Source organism: Ranitomeya variabilis, chromosome 5 (assembly GCF_051348905.1).
Source record: "Ranitomeya variabilis isolate aRanVar5 chromosome 5, aRanVar5.hap1, whole genome shotgun sequence".
NCBI classification, from domain to species: domain Eukaryota; kingdom Metazoa; phylum Chordata; class Amphibia; order Anura; family Dendrobatidae; genus Ranitomeya; species Ranitomeya variabilis.
In genome coordinates, this window is record NC_135236.1 from 302606126 (window position 1) to 302630004 (window position 23879).

General features: G+C 44.5%; 1 protein-coding gene across 2 annotated transcripts in view; it reads left to right on the plus strand.

Moving 5' to 3' along the window:
- Positions 1 to 607: 607 nt before the first annotated feature.
- TAF3 (TATA-box binding protein associated factor 3) overlaps positions 608 to 23879 on the plus strand; it is a 133368-nt gene continuing 110096 nt past the window's right edge. Inside the window, exons 1-2 of one of the 2 annotated variants that reach the window (XM_077264503.1) lie at positions 608 to 924; positions 9567 to 9809. In XM_077264503.1, coding sequence (XP_077120618.1) covers positions 9617 to 9809 — 193 coding nt within the window. In that variant the 5' untranslated portion in view covers positions 608 to 924; positions 9567 to 9616. Of the gene's footprint in view, positions 1010 to 9566; positions 9810 to 23879 lie in introns of both variants that reach the window. The other variant, XM_077264502.1, reaches the window with a different exon arrangement.

Below are 23879 nucleotides of genomic sequence, written 5' to 3' on the forward strand. Positions count from 1 at the left end.
TATTGACGTAGAACCTTTGCCTGGTTTGTGCCCAGTAGAACCTCGGGGGGACACCCAGGTGGGCAAGGAGCAGAGAAGTGTAACGGAGGACCAGCAGGAGGCGACAGAACAGGGGACGTGAGAGAGAGAACAGGCAGCCTCATGTACCCCGCTAAGATTAGGGTCTATTCCGGACTGTGTACAGGGGACTGGGACTCCGGCATGTAGCGGAGCGTTATCACTACTAATCTCATGTAACCGTCAAAATTGAAAACTTAGAGAAAGGACTTCTGGGTTTTAATAGTAAGCACACCAGCCCCATCAGGTATAAGAGATCTACCTCTCGGTCTATGCACAGATGTGTATGCACAGATGTGTATGCACAGATGTGTGTGCACTGTGTACTGTAGGAGCTGAGGGCAGCTGCTATAATGGCCGTCTGTCTGATCACTGTCTGGGGGGGTAATGGATAATATGGGGGGGTCTCAGCAGCTGCAGTCAGGCGGCTCCGGTCCGGATACTTTCCAGTCCGATTCTGGGACTTGCCTCCAATGTCTGGTATTTTGCCCTGGAGCAAAATGGTGACCAGCAGCCCAAGTGTGAAGTCCACGGTCCTCCGCCTCGTTATAACGCCTCCTCCAGGGAGCAGTGGCTGATGCCAGAGCAGCAGATGCAGGCCGGAAGCTGCTGAGCGAACAGCTCGGGGATGGATTGGAGCGGACTGCTGCCTGTGCTAAGCAGCGACAAGAGGGAAGGCCAAGATGGCGGCACGGGCGAGAGCGCGGAAGGGGCCGTGCGGATAACCGGCTGGAAAGCGGAGAGACTGCGGCGCCTGCGCGTGTGATGGGCGCGGGATAAGTCGGGATGTGTGAGAGCTACTCGCGCTCGCTGCTGCGGGTGTCGGTGGCGCAGATCTGCCAAGCCCTGGGCTGGGACTCCGTGCAGGTGACCGCCTGCGACCTGCTCACCGACGTGCTGCATAGGTACCTGCAGCAGCTGTGCCGGGGAGCCCACCGCTACTCCGAGCTGTGTGAGTACCGGGCGCTAGCGGCACCTTCCTGCCCGGGCACCGTGTGCTGGCGCTGCCTGCCTGTGGGGGCACCGGGTGCTGAGACCTGCGGCCATGGAGGGGGCAGTGGCTGGCTGCCCTCAGTAACCCAGCCTTGCTGGGCAACTTCTCTGCTGGTGTAGGGCAGACCTGAGTGATGGGTTATGCCATTGTTTAAAGGGATGTCTCATCGCCTTAAAGGGGTTATACCTTTTCATAAAATTCCAATCACTAGATGTATTTTATTTAACAACCCCCCCCATGCCTTACTACCCCACCCCAGGACCTGCCCTGAGATCCCACCGCTGCCCCTGGAGTCTGCATTATGTTGGTACCACTGCAGCCAATCAGTGAGCCGAAGATCTGCATCACCATAAGCTCATTGCGGTGCCGTAGCCTCCGCTCACTGACCGGCTGCAGACTTCTCCACTTAGCATCCACCAGTGTTGTAACTGACGCCAGGGGCAGCAGCCGATACTGAGTGTTGGACCTGAGGAGGGTGAATAAAGCTGCAGCTGGAGGACAGGAATTTTCTGAAAGGTGACAACCCCTTTAACTGTAATCCAATCACTGTGCAGCATATATAGAGAGCAGTCACTATATCCTGTGCTTGCTGCGAGTCCCATAGGTCTGATCCCCAGTGATGGTTGTCTGGGACCCCTTCTTTCACATCAGCCGGTGATTGGTGCTGATGTCCTCCCTGTGCACCCATCCTGGGCGTTAGTACATGGGCACAGTACCTGCAGAATGTGTGTGTCCTGCTGGTTTTCTGCGCACTGCCCCTTTAAGGGTACTGTCACACAGTGCTATTTTGATCGCTACGAAGGTACGATTCGTGACGTTCTAGCGATATCGTTACGATATCGCAGTGTCTGACACGCAGCAGCGATCAGGGACCCTGCTGAGAATCGTACGTCGTAGCAGATCGTTTGGAACTTTCTTTCGTCGCTTGATCACCCACTGACATCGCTGGATCGTTGTGTGTGACAGCGATCCAGCGATGTGTTCGCTTGTAACCAGGGTAAACATCGGGTAACTAAGCGCAGGGCCGCGCTTAGTAACCCGATGTTTACCCTGGTTACCAGCGTAAACGTAAAAAAAACAAACAGTACATACTCACATTCCGGTGTCTGTCCTCCGGCGTCTCAGCTTCTCTGCACTGTGAGCGCCGGCCAGCCAGAAAGCGAGCACAGCGGTGACGCTCTGCTTTCCGGCTATGGTGCTTACACAGTGCAGCGAAGCTGAGACGCTGGGGGACAGACACCGGAATGTGAGTATGTACTGTTTGTTTTTTTTACGTTTACGCTGGTAACCACGGTAAACATCGGGTTACTAAGCGCGGCCCTGCGCTTAGTTACCCGATGTTTACCCTGGTTACCCGGGGACTTCGGCATCGCTCCAGCGCCGTGATTGCAACGTGTGACCGCAGTCTACGACGCTGGAGCGATAATCATACGATGCTGCGACGTCACGGATCGTGCCGTCGTAGCGATCAAAATGGCACTGTGTGACGGTACCCTAAGTGATATTCCAGCGCTTACTGAGATGGGAGTAAGGGCACCTTTTATTGGTACACAGTTCTGTGGGATCAATTGTGAGCCCTTTGATCCCTAAACCAAGAGATCCCAGCAGTCAGCCGGTTCCCCCAATCTTACATTTGGCACCAGTATATGATGATTCTGGCTGGAGAGCCTGTTTAACCCTTTGGTTTTCTGTGCCCTTAGATATAGTGGCAGTGATCACACTCATCAGTTCAAACATTAAAGCCGCCTCCAGGTATATAATGCTTCTCATTACGGGGGCACCTATGATTGAGCGTTATGTACCTGACCCCTGCACTGGGTCTATTGAATGGCTCATTACGGGGGCACCTATGAATGAGCGTTATGTACCTGACCCCTGCACTGGGTCTGTTGAATGGCTCATTACGGGGGCACCTATGAATGAGCGTTATGTACCTGACCCCTGCACTGGATCTGTTGAATGGCTCATTACGGGGGCACCTATGAATGAGCATTATGTACCTGACCCCTGCACTGGGTCTGTTGAATGGCTCATTACGGGGGCACCTATGAATGAGCGTTATGTACCTGACCCCTGCCACGGGTCTATTGAATGGCTGCACGAGTCCACATTGTGGCAGGCAACATCTGGGCCGCAGTGTAATGGCTGCAACGAATGAGTAGCGCCATAAAAACGTCTCAGGGTAGCAGAAGTCAGTTCCTAAAGTATGTGTGCGGGAAACCCCAAAAATGGGCAAGAGTGAGGATGTGAGACCCTCAGACCAAATAAGTGATGTCTAGACAACTGGGTCAAATGTGTTTCCAGCATGCGGTGGTTGGAAGGCAGGAGAGCTGACGAGCCAGTGTCATGGGCACCATTGAAAGCCAGTTTGTCTGGTCCAATCTCGCATTAGGGGGTCTCTGTAGAAATGCCCCCAATGCACCTTCAGGCGATTTTTGCATATGACTTTAATCTTGATGCAATCTACAGAAAGAGTTGTCATGCTACAGACGTAACTCCTTCCTGTACATGACACATGCCATTATAGTATAGCACGGGCTAAGACAGCAGGTATATGCATCTAAGGGCTCTTTCAGATGTCAGTGTGTCCGGAGACACTTACACACGTGACCCATTCAAGTGAATGGGTCTGTGCACATGTCAGTGTGTGTCCATGGGCAAGATGTGCTGACATGTCCATTTTGTATCATCAGCACAGGCCACAAACAGTCTCGCACACTAATAACATCATCCGTGTGACATGTACCGCATGGAAATCAGCTTTTAGCGCTGTTCCCCTACACCGGGTGCTGAAGACGGCTCTCTTCATTCTCCCCTGCTCGTGCTGGGATCAGTGCTAGCAGAATAGAATGTTGAGTTGTATTCAACTGATAACAGTGAGAGCAGGCGCCGGCCGATGCTACAAATAATAAAACTGGCGTGGGTTACCAACAAGGTAAAACTGACAGCACAGCTATGGGCTGCACCCCTCAGCGGTCAGCTTCAGCAAGGCTAGTTATCAAGAATAGAGGTCTCCACGCTGTTTTTTTTTTTTTTTTTTTTTAAATAAAAAATGACATGGGGGCCCCTTATTTTTAACCCCTTCATGACCCCGGGTATTTTCATTTGTTTTCGTTTTTCGCTCCCCTCCTTCCCAGAGCCATAACTTTTTATTTTTCCGTCAATATGGCCATGTGAGGGCTTATTTATTGCAGGACGAGTTGTACTTTTGAACGACACCATTGATTTTACCATGTCGTGTACTAGAAAACTGTAAAGAAAAAAAATTCCAAGTGCGGTGAAATTGCATAAAAAGTGGAATCCCACACTTATTTTTTTGTTTGGCTTTTTTGCTAGGTTCACTAAATGGTAAAACTGACCTGCCATTATGAATCTTCAGGTCATTACGAGCTCATAGACACCAAACATGTATAGGATCTCTAAGTGGTGAGAAAAAAATTCCAAACTTTGCTATTTTTCGTGATCTGGGTCGGGTGAGGGCTTATTTTTTTGCATGCCGAACTGACACTTTTATTGATACCGTTTTGGTGCAGATACATTATTTTGATCGCCCGTTGTCACGGCAACCAAAAAAACCCCACAATTCTGTAGTTCTGAATCTCTTTTTCTCGCTGCGCCGTCTAGCGATCGGGTTAATCCTCCTTTTTTTTTTTTTTTTTTTACTTTTGCCATGCTTCAATATCCTCGAAGCTGCCACAACTTGATTGGCTCTGCTACGTAGAACGCATTTTTCCATTTTTGTTTAAAAATAAGGTAGGTGAGTATAACGCCCATTACATTGAAGCCCTCATCTCCTGTAATAAAACAAAAATTAAAAACAAACATATCCCTCACGTCTGTCGTTCTATCCCACGCCATAATTCATGTCTGGGGATAAATACTTTTCAACCGGGACGGTGCCAAGATGCGACCGTGATCTGCGAACTCACTGACATTTTCTCTTGGTGCTGATGTCGCAGCAGCTCATTCCTCAGTGGTTCTCGGCCTGGACGGTCGCATCTTGGCATGGGATAGAACGACAGACAGGTGAGGAATATTGTTTTTTCACTTGTTTTATTACAGGAGACTAGGGCTTCAATGGAATGGGCAATTGATGAGTATAACTTTATTTTTAAACAAAAATGGGAAAAGGGTGTTTGTGTTTATTTAAAATAAAAGACTTTATACTTGCTGTGTCTTTATTTACCATATAACTATAGGATTAGTAATGGATAGGTGTCTTATAGATGCCTCTCCATTACTAATCTGTGGGCTTGATGTCTCCAGACAGTACAAAGGTGACATAATCCCCACAAATATGAACCCCCAAAAATAACTGCGGGCTGCTAATTTCAGGCCGGGGGAGGCAATATCCATGGCAGCCAGCTGTCTGCTTTTGCAAGGTTTGTTCTCAATCATTTAAAACAAATAATAATTCAGCGTGGGGACTCCACTATTTGTGATAACCAGCCTTGCTGAGGCTGGCAGCTGAGGGTTGCAGGTTGCAGCCTGCAACTGTCAGTTTTGCCCGGCTGGTTAAATATAGAAAATACAGGGGGACCCACGCCATATTTTTTATTTTTTTTTTATTTCTAGCGCATGCAGCCGCTGATGAATACTCAATTCAGCCGCCGCCTGCTCTCACTATTATCAGCTGAATACAACTCTCAACATTCTCCCTTGCTAGTGCTGATCTCAGCACTAGCTGTCTTCAGCACCCAATGCTGAGGAACAGCGCAAACAGTATCGCTGCTTCCCAGGCGCCGGTCCGTGTGGTACTGATGCAGCACACGGTTACCACATGTATTACACACATGGACGCTGATATCTCCGGTACTGATTTCTCATCTCATCCTCTCTGCTGTTAATGTAATATTCTGATGACTCTTTGTACACACATATGGATAGGAAATATGCAGCCTGTGTGTGAGCATTTTTTGCTTAGGCTGCAATTGTTGGCCAGTGATTGTTTCAAGGGCTCTAGTTCACGGATAACAAACATGCGAGCTATATAGTTGACTCTTGGGTGCTATGAAAATTGTTCTATGTGTTGTACTGGGGGGTTCACAGTGTAAAGAAACGGGGGGGAGGTGACATCTACACTGAGCAGAATTATTAAGCAAGCTGTATTTTCGAGGATTATTTTTATTATTGATCAACAACTATGTTCTCAATCAACCCAAAAGACTCACAAATATCAAAGCTTAATATTTTTGGAAGTTGGAGTGGTTTTTTTTTTTTTTAGATTTGGCTATCTTAGGAGGATATCTGTTTGTGCAGGTAACTATTACTGTGCAGAATTATTAGGCAACTTAAAGGGACACTGTCACCCCCTCCAGCCGTTATAAACTAAAAGAGCCACCTTGTGCAGAAGTAATGCTGCATTCTGACAAGGTGGCTCTTTTAGTTAGTGGTGCATGTATTCCCAAAATAAAGAGTTTTATAACTTCTCCAAAATACCTGTCTTTCGCCAGGGAGGCAGGTCCTCACCCCCCTGCTTGAAACGCCACACTGCCGTCTCTCAAATCTTCAGGGGAGCCGGGCACCGCCCCCTCCGCGCTGTTTTCACATGAAATCCGGTGCCTGCGCTGTGTAGTACTGTCTGGTGCAGGCGCAGTGAGCTCTGGCCGTCTGACGTCACAGCCAGGCTTGCAGACTGCGCTTGTGCGGCCGCCCTGCTTGTGAATCCCGGCCCCGCAGTGTGTTATGCATTATGCAGAGTGCGGGGCTGGGATTCACAAGCAGGGCGGCCGCACAGGCGCAGTCTGCAAGCCTGGCTGTGACGTCAGACGGCCAGAGCTCACTGCGCCTGCACCAGACAGTACCGGGCGGTGCCCGGCGTCCCTGAAGATTTGAGTGACGGCAGTGTGGCGTTTCAAGCAGGGGGGTGAGGACCTGCCTCCCTGGCGAAAGACAGGTATTTTGGAGAAGTTATAAAACGCTTTATTTTGGGAATACATGCACCACTAACTAAAAGAGCCACCTTGTCAGAATGCAGCATTACTGTTGCACAAGGTGGCTCTTTTAGTTTATATCGGCTGGAGGGCGTGACAGTGTCCCTTTAATAAAAACCAAATATATTCCCATCTCACTTGTTTATTTTCACCAGGTAAACCAATATAACTGCACACACTTTAGAAATAAACATTTCCGACATGCAAAAATAAAACCCAAAAACATTAGTGACCAATATAGCCACCTTTCTTTATGATGACACTCAACAGCCTTCCATCCATAGATTCTGTCAGTTGCTTGATCTGTTTACGACCAACATTGCGTGCAGCAGCCACCAGAGCCTCCCAGACACTGTTCCGAGTGGTGTACTGTTTTCCCTCCCTGTAGATCTCACATTTTATGAGGGACCACAGGTTCTCTATGGGGTTCAGATCAGGTGAACAAGGGGGCCATGTCATTATTTTTTCTTCTTTGAGACCTTTACTGGCCAGCCACGCTGTGGAGTAGTTGGAGGCATGTGATGGAGCATTGTCCTGCATGAAAATCATGTTTTTCTTGAACGATACCGACTTCTTCCCGTACCACTGCTTGAAGAAGTCGTCTTCCAGAAACTGGCAGCAGGTCTGGGAGTTGAGCTTCACTCCATCCTCAACCCGAAAAGGTCCCACAAGTTCATCTTTGAAGATACCAGCCCATACCAGTACCCCACCTCCACCTTGCTGGCGTCTGAGTCGGAGTGGAGCTCTCTGCCCTTTACTGATCCAGCCTCTGGCCCATCAAGAATCACTCTCATTTCATCAGTCCATAAAACCTTTGAAAAGTCAGTTTTAAGATATTTCTTGGCCCAGTCTTGATGTTTTATCTTATGTTTCTTGTTCAAAGGTGGTCGTTTTTCAGCCTTCCTTACCTTGGCCATGTCCCTGAGTATCGCACACCTTGTGCTTTTTGTTACTCCAGTAACGTCGCAGCTCTAAAATATGGCAAAACTGGTGGCAAATGGCATCTTGGCAGCTTCACGCTTGATTTTCCTCAATTCATGGGCAATTATTTTGCGCCTTTTTTGCTTAACACGCTTCTTGCGACCCTGTTGGTTATTTGCCATGAAACGCTTGATTGTTCGGTGATCACGCTTCAAACGTTTGGCAATTTCAAGACTGCTGCTTCCCTCTGGAAGACATCTCACAATTTTAGACTTTTCAGAGCCCGTCAAATCTCTCTTCTGACCCATTTTGCCAAAGGAAAGGAAGTTGCCTAATAATTAAGCACACCTTATATAGGGTGTTGATGTCATTAGCCAACACCCCTCCTCATTACAGAGATGCACATCACCTGATTTACTTAATTGGTAGTTGGCTCTCAAGCCTGAACAGCTTGGAGTAGGACATGTATAAAAAGTATCATGTGATCAAAATACAACTTGCCTAATAATTCTGCACACAGTGTATTTGTCGCAGTTGCTTTTTATTGCAGCAGGTGGATATCGGGTGTATAAACTGTGCTATGGTACACCACATGCTACAGTGCCATACTTCTAGTAGATCAGACGGCACAAAAATATAGGTGATACTGTTTGGCTACTAGTAGTGTGAAGAACACACTTGACTCAAACTCTTGTGTGTTTATTAGGAGAGCGCTCACAGCCCCTCTCCACCTCTCTGCAGTGACTGATAGGCTATGTGCATACTCTGCGGATTCTGCTGCGGATTTTTCCGCAGCGCATTTGTTGAAATCCGCAGTGCAAAAAGTACTGCTGATTTATCGCGTTTTTTTGTGCGGTTTCCACTGCGGTTTTAGACACCTGCGTTTTTTTAACATGGAGCAGGTGCCTAACCGCTGCGGATTCCACACAAAGAATTGACATGCTGCGGAATGTAAACCGCAGCGTTTCCGCGCGTTTTTTTCCGCAGCATGTGCACAGCGTTTTTTGTTTTCCATAGGTTTACATTGTACTGTAAACTCATGGGAAACTGCTGCGGATCCGCAGCGTCCAAAAACGCTGTGGATCCGCAGCAAAGACCGCAAAGTGTGCACATAGCCTTAGACCGCTGCCAATACACACATGTCCAGTAGCCTGCCAGTCACTGCAGAGGGCCAGGATGGTGCTCTCCTGCAGAATACACTGGCCTCACACACCATGTATCTGGTGTAGTATTTCAGCACTCCTGTAACTAACCAGTGAGGGGTTCGTCCTGCATAGCTACACTGGATGCCAGAATGTGATGTGCCCTCTTTATAAACTTTGTCATCTTTTTGCCTGTATAACCCCACAGGCTTCATGTGTCTGTAATTAAACCCTTATTCGCCCCCTAAAGCGTATCTCACATGACATGTTAGAGGCTTTGAACCCTGGGGGCCGGGCTCTGGAATGCAGGGGTAGGATCGTTCAGCTTGTGCTCCTCCTGTTGTAAATAACTTATTTTCCTGTTTTTCTTACAGAAACTCTGTAAATAATTTTTCACTGGTTTTCTTATGTGATCTCATTCTTTTCTCCATGTAATACTTTGGAATTATGTACTGCTATATCCCAAGTATCTTACTTGCTTTTCTATTGTGTCGTTGATTTAGTTTTTTTGTGTTCTAGACGGAAGAACAGACCCTGTGCTGGATGATGTAGGACAAGCCTTTAAGCTGATGGGGGTGAATCTCCATGAACTGGAAGACTACATTCATAATATTGAACCAGTCACCTTCCCACACCAGATCCCGTCCTTCCCTGTTAGCAAGAATAATGTCCTGCAGTTTCCTCCTCCTGGAAGCAAAGATGCTGAGGACCGGAAGGAATACATACCCGACTACTTGCCGCTTATCATCTCTTCACAAGAAGGTATTGTGTGCATCCTAATTGTGATCTTTTCCACTACTTTTCCTTTTGGTACTTTCTGACAGTCCAACACATTATGCTGATGTAAACTTGGTGAATTATAGGAGAATAATCAACTTCTGATGCATGAGAAAAGAACAGTGGTAGAGCCTGTGATTTCAGATTCCCATTGATTTTGTTCATTGGAAATCTGAAACCATTTTCTTAAAGGGAACCTGTTACCTGGTTTTTGCTTTTTCATCTGAGAGCAACATAATGTAGGAAAAGAGACTCTGAATCCAACGATGTATCACTTAGTTTACTGGGTGAAGCCGTTTTACAGAGTTCACAGATGCAGCAGAGCTGAGAAAGCTAACCCGCCCACACCAGGCTCTGTATGTACACTGTCTATAGACAGTGAGCTGCTTATCATAGGAAGGGGCGGAGTTGGACAACTTGGCATGCGCCAGCTAGCCACAGCAATGATGAGGTCCTAGTGATAAAACCTTCATTGTAGGTAAACAAGAGCACATAGCTTGATAAGTGAAACATTTCTGAATTCGGTGTTTTAATGTCCTCAGATTACATGGCAAAAATTTGCTGACAAATTCCCTTTAAAGGGTTTTCTCATTTTTCGAAAAAACCTGTTCTCTGGCTGCAGTTGGTTGTTTGTTTATTAAAAAAAAATAAATAAAAAAAAACTGTTTTTTTCCCACCCTTTTACTAGTCCAGTGCTGAGTCTCCGCAGCTGTTCTTGGTGTCTCAGTGCCTGGAACGCTGACGGCATGCTGACAACTCTGTGGCCAATAACAAAGCTCAGTGGCTATTGCAGTCAACTGGGGCAAAGCTGTTGAGCTTAGTTATTGTCCGCAGCACAGTCAGCATGTCTGGCAATGACAGACACCGGGAGCAGAGGTGGAGACCAAGTTCTGGTTCCAGAGAACGTCAATAAAGCACTGGGTTTGCAGCTTGGAACAAGGATTTTCTGAACCTGGAAAACCCTTTGTATCCTACATTCCCAGTATGAGTACTTGGTGCATTTCAAGGTTTCAGATTTTATGCACATGTTATGTTAATTAAGTTGGTTGTAGGTTTTTTTTTTTTTTTTAAACTCCTTTTATAATTATTATACGATATCATAAGGTTACACTAAAGAACAAACAGCATTTCTCGTTGCTCATTAATACTGCTGGCAAATTTAGCCTTGCCCATAACATACCATGGGTGTCGGGCACCAAATATCACATACTTAAAGGGAACCTATCACATGTAAAGTGTCCTCAGTGCATTGTAGTCATGCAATGTGCATCACTAACACGTTTGTTTTCCTTTAAATCGTTGCTGTAATCCTTATCAAAAAGCACTTGACAAGTTGCTCCCAGCGCGTGTGCACTGAAGGTGTGAGTAGTTCCCAGCTTCACCGGCTCCGGCGTATGCGCACATAGTCGGTGAAGCTGGGAACTGCACCGCTTAATTGCTCATTCACAGGCACGAGCTGCTCGCCGATAAACACTGCGCAAGCGCGGCTCCCCTAATACACACTGCACAAGTGCAGCAGCCAAATAAACCTCTTGCATGGATGGGATTTCAAGTGACGTCGGCACAAACCCGGGAACATAATTAAAATGGCGTGTAAGGCGGCAACCGTGAATGCAATGTATCACAACTATATGACTAAACGAGCAGGTAAGATCTAACTATGTAAAGTGCTTTTTGATCAGGATTACAGCGGTGTTTTTTTTTTTTTTTTTTTTTTTTTTTAATTAAAATTGCGTTTGTGATGCACATAGCTAACCACGCACTGGGGACCGTATAGATGCTACAAATGACGTGATAGGCTCTCTTTAATCATGAGAATACTTCTAATTACCTGCGGACTAATGTGAATCATGGGGGAATCAAACCAAGGTTTCCATACCTTATCCATTTTTGAGGACAGTATCTGTTTTTATATATGACCCTCCTCATAGAAAGCTTCAGTATTTACCATATTGACTGTAGTGCTAAAATGTTAATGGCCATCAGGAATCCATATTGGTAGCCTGTCTTTAAGGCACCTTTAAGACATTAATAACCGTTCAGCTTATATTAGCCTTGTATTTTCTGTAATTTTCCCAACAACTGGACTGCATAGCTCCTTTATCAATTTTTAGTGGGAAAGCATATGTTTATAGTATCATCCAATTACTGCATAGTTTCGTTATCCATGTTTAGTGAGAAATGTCGTGTTTATAGTATGGTAAAACATTTGGTACCAGGAGAGCCTCTGGCATATTTTTTTATCCGATGATGTATTTGTCCAATGCTGATTGACGTCTGAAGAGTTGGCCCCTTCGCCAGAAGTGTACTTTATCGGACAAATAAAACTTGTTAGGGCTTGTGTAATACTTGGTTACGCAAGCATTTGTTTCTAAACAAGTTATAAGTTGGGGAAGACTTCAGCTAAGACAGAAGCCCTGCTAACCTGTGGACTTAAAAGGGGACGCCTGTGACGCCACAGTGTGGATCCCAGGATTTTCTCTTTTTGCTGTTCTGCTTCTCACAGCTGATGTTCCCAGACAGAGGATGTGCTACTCCTGGTGAAGTCTTTCCTGTGTAGTGTGCAATATAAGTACCTTACCTTTAGTGATTTAGATTATGCACAAGTGTACGCAATATCACACTATTTCCTATTTCCTGTAATCATTTAATTGTTATAATAAAATGAATCGCTGCCTTTAAAGCCATATCCGACCCCTTTGAATGCTTGGCAAAACAATTGATCCAGTGTTAAATTTGCAGGGGTCTAATATCCATCTCATGGTGATAGCCTTGCAAGCCAAAAACAATGTTTCCCTGAGAAGATTGCGAGGGTAGTGAGGCCAGGTCTCTGCATAAAGGATTCCTAATAAGCACACCTTAAAGGGATACTCCGGAGAAATAAAAAAAAAAAGTTTGTACTGTCCCTGCCCTCATAAACTATAAGGATGAGATGGCCAGTTCTATTATCTTTATAAGGGCTCCTTTCCACTTGCGAGATAAACGTCCGTGTCTCGCATGTGAAAACCAAGCTCTGGCACCGGCACTTTGGAGCAGAGCGTGCAGCTCCATGTGTTGCTATGCGGCCGCACGCTCCGCTCTGGAGTGCCGGCGCCAGTAAGGGCCAGTCTGAGAAGAGGGGACCTGACCAAGCTCCCTGTTCTCTGCAGAGAAACGGCTATTATTAGGAGGCTGGCTGGCGTCTCTGATCTGCCTAAGGCTGAGTGGTACAGGGAGAAAACCTATATAGAAGGAAATGCCAATATAATAAAAAAAAAAATACTAGTAAAGCCAATGAATAAATCAGATATTAAACCTATACACAGTATGCAAAATTGATTTGTAACAATGACTTTAGTAAACCATGTACAAAATGCAGCGAACAAAATACCATAAAACAGGTATTTTGTATATGGTTTATCCCCTTTCTGACATCGGACGGGATAGTACGTCCGATGTCAGTATCCCCCGCTTTGATATGGGCTCCGGCGGTGAGCCCACCTCAAAGCCAGAAAATGCGCTCACCGGTGACCTGCGTCACGTGATCGCAGGTCACCGGTGTGTCAGCATGACAACCCTCTATGGTTATTGATGCCGGATTGCTGTGAGCGCCACCCTGTGGTCGGCGCTCATAGCAAGTCTGCAATTCAGCTATATAGAGGCGATCTGCCAATCAAGTTGTGGCAGCTTCTATCCTCCCGAGGCTAATGAAGCATGCCAAAAGTAAAAAAAAAAAACAAAAAACAGAAGTTCAAATCACCCCCTTTCGCCCCATTCAAAATAAAACAATAAAAATAAAATCAAACATAGACATATTTGGTATCGCATTGTTCAGAATCGCCCGATCTATCAATAAAAATTTTTTTTTACCTGATTGCTAAATGGCGCGGCCGATCGCCCCTGGGTGTCAGCTGATTATTACAGCTGACATACGGCACTGTGGCAGGAGCGGTCACGGACCACTCCCGGCACATTAACCCCCGGAACACTGCGATCAAATATGATTGCAGCGTTCCGGCGGCATAGGGAAGCATCGCGCAGGGAGGGGGCTCCCTGCGTGCTTCCCTGAGACCCCTGATCACGTTGTTCCGAGCGTCTCCTCCCTGCGCGTCACAGATCCAAAATGGCCGCAGGGCTCCTTCCGGGTCCTGCAGGGAGGTGGCTTGCAAGTGCCTGCTGAGAGCAGGCGCCGGCAAGCCTGCCGCCCTGCCTGTGGTTTTTGGTCATTCTGCCTCACAAAAATCAGAATAAAAAGCGATTTAAAAAATGTCATGTGCCCGAAAGTGGTACCAATAAAACATCAACTCATCCCGCAAAAAACAAAACCTCACATGACTCTGTGGGCCAAGATATGGAAAAATTATGGCTCTCAAAATGTGGAGACGCAAAAACTATTCTTTGCAATAAAAAGCGTCTTTTAGCGTGTGACCGCTGCCAATCATAAAAATCCGCTATAAAAGTAAATCAAACCCCCCTTCATCACCCCCGTAGTTAGGGAAAAATAATAACATTAAAAAGTACCGTATAAGCCGAGGTCCCTGGCGCCCCAGCTTCTTCCTGTACTGAGCGGTTACTAGGTACCACTCATTACAGTCATGAATATGCTGCTCCACCTCCCATAGGGGTGGAGCCGCATATTCATTACTGTAATGAGCGGTAACGGTGACCGCTCAGTACAGGAAGAAGCTGGGGAACCAGGGACTGCACCGCGCCGGGAGCAGGTGAGTATAATGGGGTGGGGGAGCGCTGCGCAATATTCACCTGCTCCCCGTTCCGGGCGCCACGCCATCTTCTGCAGTGACGCTCAGATGAGAGGGGGCGCGATGACGTGGTTAGTTCGTGCCCTCTGCCTGAACGGCAGTGCAGAAGACGCTGAAGATGGAGCGGCGCCCAGAACGGGGAGCAGGTGAATATAGCAAGTGCCGGGGGCCTGAGCGACGGAGAGGTGAGTATGGGATTTTTTTTTATTTTTTTTTTATCGCAGCCAGCAACAGCAAATGTGGCAAGTGTCTGTATGGATCATCTTATGGTCGCATAATCAAGGTTTGTGCAGCACTATATGCGGCAAATATCTTTATGGAGCATCTTATGGGGCCATTATTAACCTTTATGCAGGATTATATGGGGTATATTTTAATATGGAGCATCTTATGGGGCCATCATAAACTTTATGGAGCATTGTATGGGGCTCCTGATTCAATATGGATATACAAAAACACTTAACCTACTGATGTCTCAATTAATTTTACTTTTATTGGTATCTATTTTTACTTTTGACATTTACCGGTAGCTGCTGCATTTCCCACCCTAGGCTTATACTCAAGTCATTACGTTTTCCCAGTTTTTTTGTGGCAAAATTAGGCGAGACGGCTTATACTCGAGTATATATGGTATTTATTTCCATTTTCCCATTAGGGTTGGGGCTACAGTTAGGGTTGGGGCTACAGTTAGGGTTGGGGCTAAAGTTAGGGTTTGGATTACATTTACGGTTGGGGTTAGGTGTGTGGTTAGTGTTGGGATTAGGGTTAGGGTGTGTTTCGGTTAAGGTTTCAGTTAGAATTAGGGGTTCTCACTGTTTAGGAACATCAGGGGCTCTCCAAACGAGACATGACGTCTGATCTCAATTCCAGCCAATTCTGCGTTGAGAAAGTAAAACAGTGCTCCTTCCCTTCCGAGCTCTCCTGTGCACTCAAACGGGTTTACCCCAACATATGGGGTATCAGCGTACTCAGGACAAATTGTACAACAACTTTTGGTGTCCAATTTCTCCTGTTACCCTTGGGAAAATAAAACAAAATGGAGCTGAAGTAAATTTTTTTGTGAAAAAAAAAAGTTAAATGTTCATTTTTTATTTTTTTTTTTTGTTTAAACATTCCAAAAATTCCTGTGAAACACCTGAAGGGTTAATAAACTTCCTGAATGTGGTTTTGAGCACCTTGAGGGGTGTAGTATTTTTAAAATGGTGTCACACTTGAGTATTTTCTATCTTATAGACCCCCAAAGTGACTTCAAATGTGATGTGGTCCCTAAAAAAAAAAAAAAAAAAAAAATGGTGTTGTTAATATGAGAAATTTCTGGTCAACTTTTAACCCTTATAACTTCCTAACAAAAAAGAATTTTGGTTCCAAAATTGTGCTGATGTAAAGTAGACATTTGGGGAATGTTACTTAAGTATTTTGTGTGACATATCTCTGTGATTTAAGGGCATAAAATTTCAAAGTTGGAAAATTGTGACATTTTCGCCAAATTTCCGCTTTTTCACAAACATATCAAAGAAATCTTACCACTATCAAGTACAATGTCACAAGAAAACAGTGTCAGAATCATCAGGATCCGTTGAAGCGTTTCAGAGTTATAACCTCATAAAGGGACAGTGGTCAGAATTTTAAAAATTTGCCCGGTCATTAACGTGCAAACCACCCTTGGGGGTTAAGGGGTTAAAATGCAATAACGGGCGATCAAAAGATCATATCTGCACAAAAATGGTATAATTAATAACGTCAGCTCGGCACGCAAAAAATAAGCCCTCACCCAACCTGAGTTCACAAAAAATGGAGACGCTACGGGTTTCGGAAAATGGCGCAATTTGATTTATTTATTTTTTTTTAAATCAAAGTTTGGAATTTTTTTTCACCACTTGGATAAAAAAGAACCTAGACATGTTTGTTGTCTATGAACACGTAATGACCTGGAGAATCATAATAGCAGGGCAGTTTTAGCATTAGCCTAGCAAAAAGCCAAACAAAAAAACAAATGTGGGATTTTCACTTTTCTTTGCAATTTCACCGCACTTGGAATTTTTTTTCGGTTTTCTGTTACACGACATGGTAAAACCAATGGTATTGTTCAAAAGTACAACTCGTCCCGCAAAAAATAAGCCCTCACATGGCCATATTGATGGAAAAATTAAAAAAGTTATGGCTCTGGAGAGAGAAGGGGAGCGAAAACCAAAAACGCAAACCCGAAAAAAGCTCCGGTCATGAAGGGGTTAATAAAGTCCGTATTCTTACAAAAACAAATTTGGCCTAATTTTGAATACTGTATTTTGGTTTAGAAAGAGTGGTAACACAAGGCTGTATCCTCTCGATGAGGACTGCTTTGACCTCCTTCCAAAAGTCTGCAATCGGAGGGCTATACCACATCAGGTGAATAAAATCTGCCCCCTCTTCCCCTCATTGGTGGTAATCTGCAGTGGTAGATCTACCCATTTTATATAACCTGATGGGTGTCAGGTAGCATTGATTTGGATTATATACATTTGGACTAACTTATTAAATGTTGGTGACACAAACTGTGGTGTGGTCAAGGCTTCGCTCCAATCCTCTAATAGTGAGGGTATTACTGTCCTCCATTTGGCCTCAACCAACAATAGCGATCATCTCCTGCTCAGTTACTGGGTATATAAAAAGGAGATCAATCCCTTTGGTCTGGCTCTTTAGAATCTGTCAGGTGGTATGAGAAAACTGTTCCCAGACATTAGAAGTCTATTTAGGGCATGCCTCATTTGTAGATGCCTAAAGAAAGTGTGTCTGGGGACTTGATAAATCTGTTGACATTAATCGAGGGGAAACAAGTACACAAAGTATATGTATGTATGTGTATAAGTGCCAGTGTCTTGACCTGAAACTGAGCTTCTTGGGGAATGTAGTACTGTCCTTAAATTGAAAAATCTTTTTGGTGGCTCTCCACATTTGAACAGCAAGTCTGTGAATTTGCCAGAAGGATCATGAGTATGGCTCTGGTGCCTCTAATACACCCCCCTCCCGTAGACTCTGAAGACTCCAAACCATGTCCAAGGTAGTGTTCAGATTTGAGTAAATGGTTATCTGCTACCAAGTGTTGTAGAAAGTGAATTTGGCCAGCTAACTAATATATGAAGTCCAGGACTGCTGCACCTGCCTCATCCCTGGGCCACTGAAGTGGTCCCTTTCAGTTTGTCCGTTTTAGCCCCATATAAGGGATGCTAATTGAGAGTTGATCATAACACAGACTTTTAGTGGGACTAAGGAGGATGATTGTTCAAAAACATATATAGGGATTTAGGGAGGATTATCATTTTAATGACACAGATTCTCCCAGCTATTGACAGAGGGAGGTCACTCCATATCGTAAGAGGAGATATATTAAAGGGAACCTGTCACCCCCAAAATCGAAGATAAGCTAAGCCCACCAGCATCAGGGGCTTATCTACAGCATTCTGTAATGCTGTAGACAAGCCCCCGATGTATCCTGAATGATGAGAAAAAGAGGTTAGATTATACTCACCTAGGGGCGGTCCTGCTGCGGTCCGGTCCGATGGGTGTCACGGTCTGGTCCGGGGCCTCCCATCTTCTTACGATGTCCTCTTCTTGTCTTCATGCTGCGGCTCCGGCGTACTTTGTCTGCCCTGTTGAGGGCAGAACAAAGTCCTGCAGTGCACAGGCACTGGGAAAGGTCAGAGAGGCCCGGCGCCTGCGCACTGCAGTACTTTGCTCTTCCCTCAACAGGGCAGACAAAGTATGCCGGAGCCGCAGCGTGAAGACAAGAAGAGGATTTCATCCTATGAAGATGGGAGGCCCCGGACCGCAACGCCCATCGTCCCAGGACCGCCCCTGGGTGAGTATAATCTAACCTCTTTTTCTCATCTTTCAGGATACATCGAGGGCTTATCTACAGCATTACAGAATACTGTAGATAAGCTCCTGATGCTGGTGGGCTTAGCTGACCTTCGATTTTGGGGGTGACAGGTTCCTTTTAAAATCGGAGTTCCGAGTGATTTTGTACTATGTGTATATTTTGATATTTAAAGTGGGATACTATTCATAACATGCAGAATTCATCCCATACTGTGGCCAAATTAATCATTCGGATCCATTAACCAAAGGCAATGTAACTCGTGAACTAGCCATAAACAGGATTAAGTCATCTGCATATAACCCAAAGCGGTCCTCTTGGGAACCTACTTTAATCCCTTGATGCCCTGTAGCAGTGTTTCCAACTCCGGTCCTCAAGAGCCACCAACAGGTCATGTTTTCAGGATTTCCTTGGTATTGCACAGGTGATGGAATTATTGCCTGTGAAGGTGATGAAATTATCACCTGTGCAATACTAAGGAAATCCTGAAATCATGACCTGTTGGTGGCTCTTGAGGACCGGACTTGGGGAACACTACCCTATAGTCTTACAGAGCCATACAGATAGTGGTTCCATGGCAATGGCAAGCAAAAGGGGGGACAGAGGGTGCACCTGTCTAGTCCCTCTCCCTTAGGGAATTGGTGAGGACATAAAACTATTAATCAGGACCCTTGGCTTTCAGAGATCAATACAAGACTGAATCCATCTACTGAATCCTGGTCCAAAGCCAAATTGTAGAAGCGCCTTCTCATGGTAGGTCCACTTGACAGAATCAAATGCCTTAGCAGCATTCAGAGATGCCAAGGCCCAACTGTGCAATTTCCTGCTTTTCTTATATTATTGGATGTAGAGTGACCCAGAATTAATCTGCACTGGTGTGGATAAAAAAAATTGTGAATTACTTTTAGTCTATTTGCTAGAATTGTGGTCAGTATTTTATAAGGATATAAGTCTATATGATTCACAGCCTCCAGGAGGCTTATCAGGTTTTAGTATTACCACAATATTGGGCTGGAAATCCTTCTTCCAGTGAGGAATTATATACTTTAAGATATTTAGAGCAACTGGCTCCTCATCTTCTTAGATTTTCAGATGGAGACCGTTTGCACCCAGAAACTTCCCCCATGCCATACCTCTGGCTTCTTCCGTTATCTGTTCTCCAGCAATAGGGGTCTTTAGGACAGCAGCACTCTCCCCTCCGAGGATCTTGAGATTTATACTGTTCAGATATTCCTGTAGAGTCTTCTCCGTGTAATCAGCCCAAGCGGAGTACAGGTCTCTCCCCTTTGTCTATTAAAAGTTGTACATATTGTCTACCAGTCTGAAGCCAGCTGTGTTTGTGTCAGAGCGGTTAGCCACAAAAGCAGCCTACATTGTGAGGCTAACTCCTCTTCCTGGGATGAGGGGTTTTGTTTTTATTTTTTTTATGTAGGAGATGGTAGAGCATTAATCAATCAGAGACACACAACATTAAACATGTCAGTCTCAACTGTAGCCGTAGAACAAAGTAGTTGAACCTAAAACCCACGAATCTGAGCTATCAGGTTACAAAGGTTGTGGCACAAACATTAGAGGAGTCCATACGGTTGTGTTGAAACGGTCACCACACGAACTGCATATCCTGCTGGAAAAGATTGCTAGTAAAGTCCTTCCTGGACAGAGTTAAATATCGGTAGGTTGGGAACGACTGTTATCCAAGCAATCCATCAGAATTCCTTTGATGTTTTAAAGTAGAAAAACAAAAGATCTAGGTCTCTGCCGGGTTCTAGCATGTCATCTTCTGTCTCTTGGTCAGCCAGTTATCAGTCTCACTAGGGGTGGTAAAGAAATGGGCATGGCCTCTGTCAACCACTCGTAGTCAAGGTGGGAATGCATAGAATATGGTGTCTGGAGATCTCGCAGGCGATGTTTGATGTTGATGAATGTGGCTTTTTGCTTCTATAAATTCAACGGAAAAGTCTGGGAAGATGGAAACTATACCATTGTCAAACTGGATCTCTGCTTTACGTCTAGTCATGTGCTGTGTGTTTGTCCTGGTAATTTAGAAGTCTGTCTAAAAATGGACTGCGGAGGGACATGATCCCGGAGGAGGGTATTTGGCAGACACCCTATACATTTGCATTTTTCACCTGCAGATTTTCTGGATCGATCGCAATTTGGGGAAAATCTGCACATGAAGCCTAGTGTATTCGCAAGAGAACTTAACATGTTGTGGATTTCAAACAGGCATTGCAGGTCAATTTCCACTGTGTATGTATAAAAAAAAAAAAAAAAAAAAAAAAAAAAAAATTCTATAAAATTCCATTCCACTTTGCCAGAACTATAGGATGCTGTGTTTGCTTTGCACGGTGCCAAAAACTCATTGTGGTAACCTAATGTACATGGTTTATATTGTGAAACCTGGTGACAAATCTTCTTTTCAGCTAAGTTACTGTTACTCAATGTGTGCACATAGCCTATTTGATTGCAGACATTTCTGAATCTTTAGGAATTTGGCATAAAACCCCCCCACATTTTTGTATGCATTTATGTACAGCAATGTATACTTTTTGAAGCTAAATAAAGATATTTAAAAACAAAAAAAAAAAAATGTTGCTGTCATTTTCTTGTTCAACACCTTCTTTTTTTTTTTTTTTTTTCTTGCTTATTTTCCCTGTCCCAGGCTAAAAATACCAGCCCTCAATTGCCCCAGAAATGGCACTTCATATTTGAAACACCAATTCTGGCACCTAACCCGGGCTTCTCCCCATGTCTGGTGCAGTCGCATTGGGGTAATGGCATGAGAGGTTGGTTTCAGCTGCTGTCGCTGACACCAAGCCCTAGGTTTAGCAATGAAGGTGTCAGCAAGACACCGATTTTACTAACCCTGTAAGTAAAGAGTTAAACACACTCACTCACTCACTCACACTCTTAGCATGCTGCGAATGTCCTCGTATGTCAGACGAGACTCGTCAATGGGTGCCAGAATAAAATTACATGTTACTGTTACGAGTGCTGTCCAATTTTTTTTTTTTTTTTTTTTTCACACCCATGTCCTTGAAAACCGAACATTTCATCTGAGACATACCATAAAACCACAGCGTGACCCGACAAAATAGAATAGATATATGAACATGTCAGTCACATATATAATTAGTACAGTGTGTGTAGCTTACTGTACATGTATTTAATGATTTTTCTTAAAATAAAAAATAAAAATCGTGTGGATTACCGCGTAACTTTCATAACCAGCTGAGGGAAAGCAGACAGCTGACGGTAGATGTTTATATCTTGGGAAGAGGTTAATACCAATGGAGCTTCCCAGGCTATTTAATATCAGCTCACAGCTGTATACTAAGCCTTTCCTGGTTTTTAAAATGGGGAGACCCCCACAAAAAATTATGCAGGGTCTCCCTATATTTAATACCATCAAAGGCTAGGCAGACAGCCATGGGCTGATATTAGTAGCTCGAAAGGGCTATGGATATTTGCCCCGTCCCAGACTTAAAACATCAGCTCTACATCATCCATAAGATGCGCCAATTCTTGAATTTAGCCTCGCTTTTCCTACTTGCCCGGGTGCGATGGCAAGTGGGGCTATCGATGGTATTGAGGTTAGTCACCTTTGTATTGTCAGGTGACATCAAGCCCAGAGGTTAGTAATAGAGGGGTGTCTAGAAGACACCCATTACTAACCTCCTTAGTGATATTGTATTTGTGTGTGTATGTATGTATGTATATGTGTGTATATATATATATATATATATATATATATATATATATATATATATATATATATATATATATATATATATATATATATATATATCAGAATAAAGTCCTTTAATTGAAAGAATGACAAACTCCTTTTATTGCATCTAAATTAAACCATCCGAATGTCATTGCCCAGTCCACTGAAGCCATGGTTTCCTGTAAATTAACTAAAATAGACACCAATATTTCTCACCTGTCTGCCAAGATGATAATCCATTGCAAAACAATGGGGAGACAAAGAGCGCAATAGGGTCTTATCCACGTTACACAGAGGAGAATATACACCAAATTTGCTCACCTGGTTAGGATGAGATTAGAGCATGTAGATAGCGGCTGCTGCAGATCCACAGGTCTTCACCGACCAGAGAAATGAATGTCTTCAAAGGGAAATTCTGCGCTGCCGCTAAGATGAATTTCAGGAGAGTATAGTTGATTCACAGTGGTTTTATTCAACGCGTTTCAGGGCCAGGCATGAGATCCCTGAAACGCGTTGAATAAAACCACTGTGAATCAACTATACTCTCCTGAAATTCATCTCAGCAGCAGCGCAGAATTTTAACTACAAATTTCCCTTTGAAGACAAGATGATAATCCATAATGTCCCACGATGATCCTGATGACTTTGAGAGTAATCACTGCCTTTCATTCCTGTTTATGGATCCCCACAAATGTCCCTGATTTAACTATTCAAGGTATTACCCTGAACATGGGTTTAGTAAAAAAAAACAAAAACCACACTGCACCTACTGGGCAAGCAACAGAATCTGTCCACAGCACCCCAGTATTTGCAGCTGTCATGTGCCCGCTATGAAGCCCTAATGAGAATCCTTCATTTTAATTAAAATTTCCAAGAAATGACCCCAACTACGATCGGCTGAGCAAATTGGGACCCCTAATATACCTGCTGAAAGATTAATATCTACATTCCTATCCGACTGAGCAAAATTTTGTGGATGAGTCCTTGATGAGTTTTACAGGCCGTTATTCCACCAATTCGTCCACTATTAGCAAGCAAAATACGGCATCCATCTATACAAAATGTGCGAGAGCACATCAGAGCACCCATCCACTTTCCTAATATATGAAGGTAGGGACCGCCAAATTAACCCACTCCAGACAATTGTCGTCCCAGGTAAAATTGTGTGCAAGCTACTGATGCCTTTTTTTTTTTTTTTTTTTATAATACATAAGGGGGACCCTGTGTACACCAATAATTATTAAATCCGTATCCCCCTATACCTATCCCTCAGCTGCAAATACAGGGCCTGTGGGACAGTCAGAAAACAGTAGGGTTTCCATTGCAGTTGGTAGAACAGTTTTGTTCTGCGCAAAAAGTCACAAGGAGCACTCGCTTTTCTTCAGTTCCAGGAGAAAATTGTCTCCTATTTGATCCAACGTCACGAGGCAGTCTTTGAGTCAAAAAAAAAAAGTGGTCACTTGTGAGGGTTTTCTGCTGTCTTGGTGCTTTAGGGGCTCTGCAAATGTGACATGGTACCCACCATCTATTTGTTATCCAAAATTCAAATGGTCCTCCTTCCATTCCGAGCCCAGCAGTCTGTCCATACAGAACGTTTTGACTACATGTGAGGTTTCACCGCACTCGTAAGAAAGTGGGTAACTGTGGGGTCCACTTTTTGGTGTTACCTCTTGTAAAAGTAAGAAATTCTGGACTAAATAAACATTTTAGAGGTAAAATGTATGTGTTTTTTT